The following is a 12453-nucleotide window of genomic DNA, read 5'->3' as shown; positions in this document are numbered from 1 at the left end:
ACTGAACCAATGGGGATACGACAACAACATGCAGCATTTGAAGAAGCAACATGCTGCACGCGAGCAAGATCGATGGAACCCGGCCGTTGCCACTCTTGCCATTTAAATCATAGACAGGCTGAGCAAGGTGGTGCACGATTGTAAAGTTGACGTGCTCGACCCGTCACTCACGCTGCAATAGTTGAAGCTTTGCTGGTCTCCATACGTTTTTGTTGTAATAACGCTTAAATACTCCTGTTCAAGTGAACTTACATGAAGCATCTCCTACAACTAAAAAAACTACTAAAGAGTAGATATATTTTGGTGCAACAATCTATCTTCGTCCTACCCGTCTGCCTGGCGTGCGACACTCGCTCCCTCCCTTCTGCTCCGCCAATCACGCGTTGCGGCATCTCCCTTCGCTCCCCCAATCACGCCGCACACGGCATCCCCATCCCTGCACCCAAACCCACTCCCTGACCCATCCCTGCAACAATCCCTGAGCTCCCCGTCCCCGTTTCCTGTGGCTGCTTGTGCCGCCGCTCCCCATCCCAGGGGTCGCTCGCTCACCCGTGTACGTCGACGCTTTCCATCCCTGCTCCCTGCGCCCGCATACGCCGCCGCTTCCCGTCCCCGCTACCTGCGGCCGCACACGCCGCCACTCCCTGTCCCTGCACCCCATGTCACCGTCGTAACACCATCCCCATCGGCCATCGCTCCTCTCCTAAATCCAAATCTCATGGCCATCCACCAGGATCGATGAATCCGATCCTATCGACCGAGGATGTCGTACGCCTATCGCCTACCTTTTCAAGTACACCATCATCGGCAACACAGGTCCATCGCCTCCTCGCTCCCGAGCCCACAGCTCCTTTGATCCCCGCTGCCCTGCCCCGTGCGGGGGAGATTGGATTAGATACATGCGGCTGGGGATCTGTTGTTTGGGTGTCGTGTGGCCGTCGGTATCTGGTGATTGATGGATTGTTTGTGTTGCAGGCGTGGAGAACTCGTGCCTGCTGCTAAAGTTCACGGACAAGCGCTTCCAGCCCATGCACGACCTCAACATCAGCGTCAAATTCAGCACCCGCATGATCACCATCGACAGCAAGCCCTTCAAGCTCCAAATTTGGGACATGGAAGTCCTGCTCCTCCCTTTCATTCCTTTTTTTTCTGTCCTCTTCGTGGTGTCGTTTAGGCAGGGTGCGACAATAGCAGTTCTAAGCAAGTATTGGCCATTGGGATCCTTAATTGACTATGATATTTGTGTTCCTCTTGCGGTTTGCAGGTACTGACTTGATAAAGCTACGATTTTGGAATCACATAGGCTCTGCAGTTCTGCAACATGCAGCCACTCTGTGCAAAATTGTGTTATTCTTTGCAGACAATTTTCAATTTTTCTTTTTCAAGTAGGATACCCTGCTTTTATATAAACTGGTTTACAAAAACATCCCAAACATAGGCTGCCGCTATCAAATCAATCAGCATCTGTCAAGGTAGTGGCATAGCACTAGACCCCAACAAGCTATTTATCTGATGCTCATGTGTTACATTGCAGATTGCATATGTAGGTCTTCTAATCCTATTAAGTTCTTGTGTGATTATCTAATAATTTTTGGTCAATTAATGAATACCACACACACCCTTTCACATTTAATGACACAATGTATCATTTTCAGTCCTATGAAGTGTCTAGCTGTTTTTTGTTCGTGATAGATCTCATGTGTGATAGATATAATGCATTAGTTGTATAAAAACACTTTAACAAATATGCACTATAAGAGGCATTGTGTCCGGTCAAAACTGATAAAATACATAGATGCAGTTTTCTCTGAGAGAGGAAGATGGAGTTATCCTTTTGAAGCCATATACATTAAAAAAAATCATGAGCATTAGCTGTCAGTGCTTAGGTTTCTTTGCCCTATGCAAGTGTTACGAATATATATAATTTTGGATTACCTAAAGCACCTTCTCTTTGGCATGTAACTTTAAATGATTTTGTCTGGCATAGATAGATGTTCGGGTTTCAATTATATCAGTTTCATTGTATCATATGGTAACATATTATTTGTGATAGTTTAAGATATTTGATTCATTATTTATCATAGATTTTCTATACAATTTAGGCTGCAGACATTCTTAGACCGGCCAGCAACCTGGTCTATCAACACGATCAACTAAACATCAAGTTTGAGGTATGCGTATTTTTTCATTTACATACAGATTTCTTTTATGATACTAATCACCATCCTAGCTTAGTACAACTAAATTTGATGCATGTTTAACAGTGCAGAACCTGTTGAATGTTACAATGCCTCCAGTTTTTTTACTACTTTCGGTCTGCACTTTAGATGCTACAGTAACTTAGCAAATGTCTTTGTGGACACTTTCGAACATTGTCAATTAAATCATACTTGGTCTGCTTGTACCCACTGTTTCACTAGCTACATGACATTTGACATATTTAAATAATTTAAAGTTTATATTTTTTAAGACTTATGCCTACTCGTTGCTATTCGGTTCCAAATCTCAAGGCTTTTGCACTGTCTATAAATTTTCGCCTACTCGTTGTTATCTACCCTACCCCGCAGCCACGACCCACGACCGTTGACATCACTGGACCATGATGCCTCCTCCTTGCCCTTCCTGGCTGCCTCCTCATTCTCCTTGCTGATGTTGGAGGCCTGCCCCTGCCTCGTCACACTCAATCCACCACCCTCTGCCATCCTGCATCTCGCTGCCTCGTGTCGCCACCATGTGCCAGGTGCTCATGTTTTCATCGTGCCCTTTGTCGGAGATGAGCACCCAACAGGTATCCCCACCCTTCTCTTCCCTTCGTGCTGTGCCAAACCGGGCACCTGAACAGGTCTTCGTCAGGCCCTTCGATGATTTCACTTCTTCTTTTACTATGGAATAAATTTATCTTTCTGAAACAGTGATTTTGTTTGGTATAAAGAGAAAATGATCAGTGCCAACTGCTGATTTTTTTTGCTTATCTAAAAAGTCAGAGTATTCAACTCAAAATAAGATAGATCTTATTTTGTGCCAGTTGTATCATTTGTACTATTGCAGGTATCTTAGGACACTTAGTGGTGTTCTTCTATCTATGCTTATAAGTTTTTCGGTTAAGTTGCTAGAGAGCCTGTTTAATATTTTTTTTAACAATTTTTGTTTTTTGAGGGAGTTTGATGCATAGATAACAGTTGATCTGAATATGTCATTTTTTCTTTTTATCCTAGAACTCCAAGACCATTATGAAAGGTTGAACAAGATTAGAAGAAAGGCATGAAAAAAAACATAGAGATAAGTATCATCAGAGAAGGCAGAATCTACACTAGCTGCTGGGTTGAGTGGTCCACCACAAACAAATTTTAACAAACCTACATAGAATAAACATTTGCTCTCATATAGATAAATTATCATTATTATATTATTATATAAACATATGTTGGGGTTGAATCGTACAAGGAAAACACGAATGCCACCATGTTTTAAAGGGACAGGGAAAAGGCACGATTGGCAGCAATGGCTCTAGAAGAGTGAAATGAAAATAATAGAAAGCATCGTGAACAATATCATTGGAAAAGAGTTGGTAAACCTGATTTTTCTTTTTTGAATTCAGTTTTACTATTTTTTAGTTTATATTTAGTTGTGAACAATATCAACGTGAACAAATTTTTAGTTTTACCAAAAAAATCCAAAGGTACAATATCTCCTAAACAAAGGGCACTACTGAATAAGAGATGACGTGAATTGTATGCATAAAAAATGCACCAAAAACGTCTGCAAAAATGCTACAAATGACTACAGAGTAGAGTTTGTAGGCTTGCGATGTCACACGCTCTATGACTGTGTTAATTTCATAAACTTTGTTTTTTTTAATTAAATTTCACTTTAATATTGATATTTAATTTGTACAGTATTGTTATCTTGTCGTGTGATCTGTGTGTTTTTAGTATAAAATGTTAGTTATCCCGTAGCAACGCACGGGCACGCTACCTAGTATATATTTCAAAGCAAGAATCCAACTTGCAATTTCCACACTAGGGTGGGAGCATACCCCTTATCCTACCGTTCATTTTGTTCCGTGGTTCGTGTAGGTCATAAAAATCAATTATAAAAAACAGTTCCACACTAATTTTAAACATACTAGGACATGGATTTTAGAGCACTCTAGCACGAATCTTAATATCAAATGGATGACCGTTGTGGTTTGAATTTACTGGCAAGAATCTTACTGTTTGCTGCAATGATATGGTACCACAACCACGCTGCCTTGTTCGTTTGGCTGATAAGTCATGGCAGAAAGTACTCTTGCCTGATTTATTGTGTGTACTGCTGAATGGCTGACAGATTCGGCTAATAAGTTTAAACGAAACTAAAATTACTGTTGGCTGATTTATTGTAAGAGGCAGAAAACGTCCTTTGGATCAGAAAGTCACTAGTCATGCCATAGCTGGCTCCTGGCTGTGCCAGGCTTCATCATGGCGTCTACACGAACAATCGTACGTGTCCCTTAAATCTGAAGCGCCCCACACCCAGTTCATGCTATACACACACTGAAAGCATCAGAGGAAGCACAGCAGCAGGTTGGTGGTGGCCATGGCATTCTCTGGCCTCATTCCCGCCGTGCTGCTGCTCTCCCTCTCCCTCTCCCTGTTCTCTCACGCCAGCAAACCGTGCGTGGAGCAGGAGAAAGCCTCCCTCCTCCAGTTTCTCGCCGGCCTGACGAGGGACAGCGGCCTTGCCGTGTCGTGGCACAAGCACAACGGCACGGCAGACTGCTGTTCATGGGACGGCGTCACCTGCGACACGAACGGGACGGTCGTCGAGGTCTCGCTGGCCGTCAGAGGCCTCGAAGGGCATATCTCGCCGGCTCTTGGTGACCTCACCGGACTGCGGCGCCTCAACCTCTCCCACAACTCGCTGTCCGGTGACCTGCCGCTCGAGCGGCTCGTGTCCGCCGGCAGGGTTGTCGTCGTCGACGTCAGCTTCAACCGCCTCAGCGGAGAGCTAGGCGAGCTGCCACTGCCACTGCCAGCAGCATCATCGTCTTCGGCCACCCACGGCCGCCCGCTGCCGCTGCCGTTGCAGGCGCTGAACGTCTCCAGCAACATGTTCACCGGAGATTTCCCATCGAGCTCATGGAACCTGACGCCAAATCTGGTGGTGCTCAACGCCAGCAACAACAGCTTTAGCGGGCAGGTGCCGTCTTCTTTCTGCCTTGCATCACCATCCTCCTCCATTGCTGTGCTTGACCTCCAGTACAACAAGTTCAGTGGCGCCATCCCGCCTGCGCTTGGCAATTGCTCCATGCTCAGGGTGCTCAGGATTGGTCACAACAATCTGTCAGGGACTATCCCGGATGAACTCTTCAAATCTACCTCCCTGCTAGAGCGCCTCGGACTTCGCAACGCTGGGCTACGAGGAACACTTGATGGTGCACACGTGGCCAAGCTCACTGCCATGGTTGCTCTAGACCTTGGAGAGAACAATTTCACCGGCAAGGTTCCAGAATCCATAGGCCAGCTCAGGAGATTGGAGGAGCTCCTTTTGGACTACAACCAGATGTCTGGGGAGCTGCCACCGAGTCTTTGCAACTGTACAAGCCTCACAAACATTAACATCAAGAACAACAACTTTGGTGGAGAGCTCAGCAGTGTCAACTTTGCCACACTGCAAAATCTAAAACGATTAGATGTTGCAGCAAACAACTTCACCGGTACGATCCCGGAAAGCATCTACTCCTGCACAAATTTGATGGCGCTGCGAGTGTCTGGGAACAATTTACATGGTGAGCTCTCTCCAAGGATACTCAACCTCAAGTCCCTCACCTTCCTATCACTTTATTACAACAACTTCACAAACATCACAAAGGCATTTCAGATCCTAAAGAGCTCTAGTAGTATCAGGACCTTGCTTGTGGGCAAGAATTTCATGCGTGAAGCCATGCCACAGGACCAAACCATGGATGGTTTTGGAAATCTGCAAGCTCTTGGAATACATCACTGCTCATTAACTGGGAAGATACCAACATGGGTGTCAAAACTCAGAAACCTCGAGGTATTGCTTCTAAGCCACAACCGATTGGAAGGACAGATACCAAGCTGGATCAAGGACCTAAACCGTCTCTCATATCTGGACCTATCAAATAACAGCCTTTCTGGGAAGCTTCCAACAGAACTATTGCATATGACAATGCTTAAATCAATCAAGCCTGCAGCTCATTTGGATCCAGGTTTTTTTGCCATGCCTATTTATATCAGTATTTCGCATCCATACCGCCAGGCCAGTGCTTTCCCTAAAGTGCTGGACTTGAGCAACAATGACTTCACTGGGAGGATCCCTGGAGACATTGGTCAGTTAGAAGCGCTCAATACACTCAACCTAAGCTTCAACAGATTGGATGGAGAAATCCCACATTCTCTCTGTAACCTCACCAACCTGCAGTTTCTAGATTTATCCAGCAATCTTCTAACCGGTGAGATCCCAGCGGCTCTGAAAAAACTGCATTTCCTTTCCATGTTCAACGTCTCTAACAATGACCTGGAAGGGCCTGTTCCAACAGAAGGGCAACTAAGTACATTTCCAAATTCTAGTTTTGATGGCAACCCAAAGCTCTGTGGCTCTATGCTTACTCATCGGTGTAATCCTAATTATCCTATAGAAGCAGCTCCAACATCCATTGTGATCACAAGAGACTGCAGCGAGAAGATCATTTTCGCCGTCGCCTTTGCTGTGTCCTTTGGACTGGGAGTGCTATACGACCAGCTAGTTCTCTCCACATTTAGCTGCTGCTTTCAGTCGTAATTCGTGCAACCTCGTGTATTTGGAACAGGTTGAGCTGAACCCAGCAAAGTTAATTAAGGATATATCAATAGACAATAGCTTGTTCTCAATCATTCCCGTCTTGATACAGTGTCATCCATGCTTGCTCATTATTATCCACGTCAGGTTTCACGGATTTGAATCCACCTGCAATTGGCTCTTAATTTTCAAGTGTTTTAAAAAACACGTGTGGTTGGTTTATCGAAACGTGTATTATTCATTTAATCTGTTCTAGCAAGCATGCTTCAAAATTTATTGAAGGATTGGATAACTTGCTAGAGTGAATGTGACCTTGCAATGAAATGAATTGATTGCTGTGAACTATGTTTTCATAGTGACACAAGATAACTTGCTAGAGTGAATGTTTTCATAGAAATGTATCGGATTTGCATGGAATCAGATTAGGATATCACATTTTACCATATTTTAATTCGAATAATACAGATATTTTTTAATACAAATACAAAACAAAATCTCGAAATCGAGATTCTATTCGGATATTTACTCAATTCAACTCAAAGTGCATATTGTTAAATTCAACATACATGAATAAATTTTATTACTAAGTTTACTGTTAACCAAAGTGAACTAAATGAAAGTACATTTCTAATAATCTCCAATATTAAAGTAAACTAAATTATAATGGATAATATTTAATAAAACAATAGGTCAAATCAAGAAATTCAAATAAAAATGGTACAAAACAAATAGCCATTTTGCTTTATCAATACTTTTAGAATTACAAAATTATTACACATGTAGAGATTAAAGTATTTGTTTATATAACATAGACAAGGATAGCTCATAAAAATAATATTTTCATCAATCAATATTTAATAATTAAATATCCCAATTAATCAATCTATACTATATTTATACAAATATTTATCATGATATAAATTATATGAAATGATTGACATCAATAAATAAATAAACTAAAGTATTAAAATAATTTACAAACAACAAATATATTAGGTTTAAACTAAATCAGAAAATACTAAAATTAATATTATCTTTATATATCATCAATAATTTTAAATTAATACTAAATGTTATTTATAGATATACTATTAAATGGTTTCAATGCATCATTAGTAATAACAAAATCAAATAATTAGTCAATTGTTACATAGAGAAAAAATTTAAATAGGTTCATGATACCTTGTTTTTCTTGCTGAGATGGATACTATCTATATTTCTAGAATCGAATAGGGAAAAATACTCAAAAATGATTTTAGAGATATTCATTTAGTATCCATAATATAAACGGATATGGATATGGTATCCATATTACAAGTTTTAGTGGATACGAATGTCGAATAATTTGGATATCCATTTCCATTTTCCAACTATCTCCTTGCGTGAGCTAGATTCAGCCTCACTGGAAAGATGTGTGGGATAATAGATGGGCAATAGAATAATCAAAATTAGCAAACTAAGCTGTCATAATTATTATCACTGAACACCTTGTGTGCATGAATAAAACAACACCTAAATCTCAATCAATCAAACGACAAGTTGTCCCATCTTCCAGTAACAATATACTTGTGTCACTTAACTCAGTAATACATCAACCCAACATCTCATATTCAAAATATCAAAGAACACACATATGCCTTTCTTGCCAACTCATCCATACATGCAACAACTCCACATATGAACCAATAGCAAGCAAGATGGTGACTTAATTAACACATACGACAAGACAAATACCAGATCAAGAGAGGAAACAGCGATTTACGTAAAATATATGCTCTTCTGCAGGCTAGACCGGCAAATCCGAGATTGAAGAGGTCACGATATATATGGGCCTATAATACCGTTTAATTCTTAAACATACGTTCCCAAGAAGAGTCAAATGTAGCATCTCCGATGCTACTAGGGCTCTTGTAACCACTAGGCTATAGGATCTTCCGCTGTTAAGAAGAGTTTGTTTGAGATTGGAAAACAAGGAAGACATCAAAACATCCTGAAATTGCCCTCTATCAGGCGACGTCGAGGGCTGGCCGCAGTCGATCGGTCAGCGACGCTGTTCGTGACAGTCTTTGACCCTTAATAGGTCGACCGTTTCATTTGGAAATGATCGCATCATTTAACTTTTGAAGTAAAACAATTCACACAGTAGGCACTGTGGAAGTGCGCTAGCCTAAACAGAAGAACATCCGACAGTTCAGTGCAGTGCATTATAAGCAACTCTTCTAATATGAGAAGACCCAGCAATATCTGTAGAATTTCAACAAGAAAAGTATAGCAAACCACTGACAGCAGCCAAATTTGAAGGCATTAAGACAGGCAAAGGATCAAATATCACTTGTTAAATTCATAATGGTAACCAAGTACAAATCTTAGCACCCAACTTTTAGAGATCCTAGAGCATAAACCAAAAATGCTGGAGTAGTATCTCGGCCAACAGCCAGTACAGTGATTCCACAAGAGAACCCCAACATGCCTGACAAGAGCAACTAGAGAACCCTGATATAACAAGCTAAATCATGCTTCAGTCTGCTCCCTCAAGCGACGGATTGTGCTCCTGACAGTGACTGCACTAGCAGTGCTGCAAATGCAAATAACAGAATTTAATTTAACCTTGCTTAACAAAATTATGGTTTTGAAACAAAAGATTTGAGTCAGCAAATAATTACTTCATGGTGTAAGCACCGCCAGCCTTGACCTTCCCACAGTCCTTGCATCCCCAAATTCCAACTGCTTTCCTCTTCACAGCAAACTGGAAAGACAACACAGCAAAAGTGGGACACATCTTAGAAACAAATTGCTCAACATGCCTATAACCATCTTATAAACCATTCAAATATGAGAATAAACAAACAAATATATTTAAGACCGATTGCTGCTCAAAATCAGTCAGCAGCCTACAGTTTTAGTGGTGATAACAAGAACATAAAGACAGTTTACACTTCAATAGATAAAAAATATAGCAAACTCAGATGCAGAAGCAGGGCAACTAACAGAAGATCTACCTTCCCACAGAACTCGCAAAAGTACTTGGAATGCTGAGATACCTCCATCTTCTTGATCTGCTTACGCAAGCTAGCACCATACCTGGTTCCTATAACATTATAATTTGCAATGTTAACTTCATATCCCAGATGCACAAATTGGGAAATATGTCATATTTTTTCAGCATGTACCATATTTGCCAACAATTCCGGCCTTCTTGGTGCGCTTAGTCTGCATAAGCATTATAAACAAAATAAATTACACAGATGCTCACTAGAGTTGTTCAATGCAATATAACTGGTAAGTGTAAAACTGTAACTTCAAGACTAATGTTCGTATCAATATAAAAGATTGTGCACACTCAGGTTGGTTAACAATCAGCAAGAGAAAAATTACAATTTCTTAAATAAACACTAGATATGTAGACCACTAAAAAACATTGAGTTAGTTGCCATTCACTCTCCAATAGCAGCAAGAGAATAACTATGTATATACACGTTTAAAAAGTGAACGCATAACAACTATATCAACACAAGGGGAAAAAGTATAATAAGCCACTGATTTATACATGAGTTATTCAAGGTTAAACTTTGCACTGGATACTACTTTCAAGTTTCATGCTGCCTGGTGCAGCACAGTGGCTTCAGATTAAACATGGAAAAGGTGTCAGATGACCAAAGCTAGTTTACTATAAATGTATTTTTCCAATCTGCTGGAACTTGCACAAGCACTCAGGATCAAAACCACACTGACGTGTTGTGGCCTTACTACAGTTCGCACCTCACCCTGGGTCCCTGGCGAACCTGAGGTAGCAACTTCTCCAAACCCGGCTACACTGCACAAATGGCAGTGTGCCACTCTAAATTGCACAATCAAGGGTAGCACTTTAAGCACAAGCTATTCCAGATTTCTAGTATTACAACCAACGACCTTCAACTTACATCAAAACACAGCGATTGATCCAAAGTATGATTGCTGAACATGCTCCTGTCCCGGAAACTAAACAATGGAGCCTAGCCGAATACATATCGAACTGAAGCTGGACCGCGAAGTCGAAAACCAGATCTCGCGCAACAGGTCATAAAAAAGCGGCCAGACAGAACTAGGCATTCACCGCACGACAAGCAACAGAAGGTAGAAATCATGGTGACAGGAAGAATGGGAGGAAGAGGTGAAGCGACGTACCATCTTGGCGACGGGAAAGCAAGCGAGGCGCGGCGGCGGCGGCTGTGGCGGCGCGCGTGAGGGTTAGGCTCGAGAAAGAGGCGAAGTAGCACGAGAGAGAAGTTATATAGGAGGTGCTAGGGTTTCGTGGAAATATGGATCGGGCCTCTGTGCTGTTATGGGCCGGGCCAAAATGGAGTTGATGATGAGTAACTAAGGAAGGGCGGGGGTGTTTGATGTGGTGGGCCGAAGGCCTGGCTACGCCCGTGGGCTGCAACTTACTTGCTTGATGCACTTGGCCCAACTTCGAAATCTGCCCCACACTGGAAAGCATCCTGTGCCAGGCCCAGAGAAACGAAGGGGGCTCTCTCTTTTTTTTTTTTTCCAGAGGACGGCTCGTTCAAGCAATCAAGCTCTCCAACGGCAACGGATTCCGCACGATGCCGGGTACCTCCGTCTCTCTCGCCTTCCGCTATACCGCAGCGTGCTGCTTTCCACCGCTCTCTCCTCCCCCTTATGCTCGAAGGCCGGCGAGCTCCTCTCCACTGCTCTCTCCTCCGCTCTTGCTCCAAGGCCGGCGAGCTCGAAGGGGAGCCCTCACCGAAACAGCCCTCCTGGCATCCCTGTCGCGTGGCCAACGTGGCGCGCGGCCATGCTAGCCTCACCGGTGCGTCGATTAGTGGCAAAGCTAGAGTAAATTTGAGAATGGTGCACTTACCTTGTGAGTGCATAAATATGTGTGCTAGAGGATACATATATGATGAAAATTTTAATCAATCTTACTGTTTTTTTTTACTTTTTGGGTGGTGCATTAGCAGGGGTGTCCCGGACAAATATGAGGCTCGGTTCAAAACAACAAGTAGAGGTAACTAAATAAAATAGGAATTGTGCATAGAATTTATACCAGACAATGATCTTCATCTGGCGTCCTAATCTGGATCCGGTCGTCTAGGATTGCTACTAGGTCTCGACTCTTGAGCGACAAACAACACCAAGAGCGAGTAACAAGTCCGAGAGACGAAGCCACAAACTCACGAAGGGTTACAAACTTATGTGAAGAAGAATTACCGACCGCAGACTTTTCTAACTCACAATCATGAACTCAATGTGCTTTCTCTCGAAGAAAGTACCAGGTCATATTTATTGAGTCTCTATGACTAATTTATTAATTAAAATAAATATAAAATTATTATATATACTTAGAACACTTAGTAAATGTTGGGGTCCATAAATTTTGGGGCCCAGTTCGGTCGCACGGCCTACATGGGCTCTGGGACGCCCCTGGCATTAGCACTCATTACAAATTACCTACCTTCGCCCCTGGCTACGATGGCATGAGCGTGTCTGCCTGGTGTGGTGGCGTGCCACAACGCGACCTTGCCGGCGCGGCGAGCTTGCTCAGGCATGGCGGCCATGCCTCCCCATCATTGACGTCCCGCCTCGCGCTCATGTTCCGCTCGTCCCTCACCATGGTCATGGAGAGCGAAGGTGCGTCTCCTATCCCTCATCCCTCACCATTGCAACTCC

The 12453-nt window shown here is 42.7% G+C and overlaps 2 protein-coding genes across 6 annotated transcripts; one reads left to right on the top strand and one right to left on the bottom strand.

The window, feature by feature from the left end:
- On the top strand, positions 348-7082 carry LOC8074651 (receptor-like protein 2). Of its 4 annotated transcripts, none has more exons than XM_002453282.2 (3): positions 348-816; positions 976-2171; positions 3216-7082. In XM_002453282.2, exon 3 carries the CDS (start codon positions 4579-4581, stop codon positions 6784-6786), a length of 2208 nt encoding a protein of 735 aa, XP_002453327.1. In that variant the 5' UTR covers positions 348-816; positions 976-2171; positions 3216-4578; the 3' UTR covers positions 6787-7082. The 4 variants fall into 4 exon arrangements, with proteins under 4 accessions (XP_002453327.1, XP_021315391.1, XP_021315390.1 ...); XM_021459716.1 differs by having other exon boundaries at positions 2568-7082; XM_021459715.1 differs by having other exon boundaries at positions 2265-7082.
- Positions 9088-11068, bottom strand: LOC8076076 (60S ribosomal protein L37a-1). 2 transcript variants are annotated; one of them, XM_002451518.2, is made up of 5 exons: positions 10948-11068; positions 9954-9993; positions 9783-9871; positions 9447-9529; positions 9088-9358 (listed from the first exon to the last, which is right to left on the bottom strand). In XM_002451518.2, exons 1-5 carry the CDS (start codon positions 10948-10950, stop codon positions 9295-9297), a joined length of 279 nt encoding a protein of 92 aa, XP_002451563.1. In that variant the 5' UTR covers positions 10951-11068; the 3' UTR covers positions 9088-9294. The 2 variants fall into 2 exon arrangements, with proteins under 2 accessions (XP_002451563.1, XP_021315393.1); XM_021459718.1 differs by lacking the exon at positions 10948-11068 and having other exon boundaries at positions 9954-10020.

The sequence above is a fragment of the Sorghum bicolor genome, chromosome 4 (assembly GCF_000003195.3).
Source record: "Sorghum bicolor cultivar BTx623 chromosome 4, Sorghum_bicolor_NCBIv3, whole genome shotgun sequence".
NCBI classification, from domain to species: Eukaryota; Viridiplantae; Streptophyta; class Magnoliopsida; order Poales; family Poaceae; genus Sorghum; species Sorghum bicolor.
Note: the sequence above shows the minus strand (reverse complement) of the source record. Positions and strands in the feature narration are given on the sequence as shown.

Excerpts from the sequence above, each read along its gene's own strand:
- LOC8074651 (XM_002453282.2), top strand. The coding sequence starts at position 4,579 with ATGGCATTCTCTGGCCTCATTCCCGCCGTGCTGCTGCTCTCCCTCTCC.
- LOC8076076 (XM_021459718.1), bottom strand. The coding sequence starts at position 10,005 with ATGCTTATGCAGACTAAGCGCACCAAGAAGGCCGGAATTGTTGGCAAA. Across the intron at positions 9,530-9,782 it reads TTTGCGAGTTCTGTGGGAAG|TTTGCTGTGAAGAGGAAAGC; the intron begins GTAGATCTTCTG and ends TTGTCTTTCCAG. Across the intron at positions 9,359-9,446 it reads GGCGGTGCTTACACCATGAA|CACTGCTAGTGCAGTCACTG; the intron begins GTAATTATTTGC and ends TTGCATTTGCAG.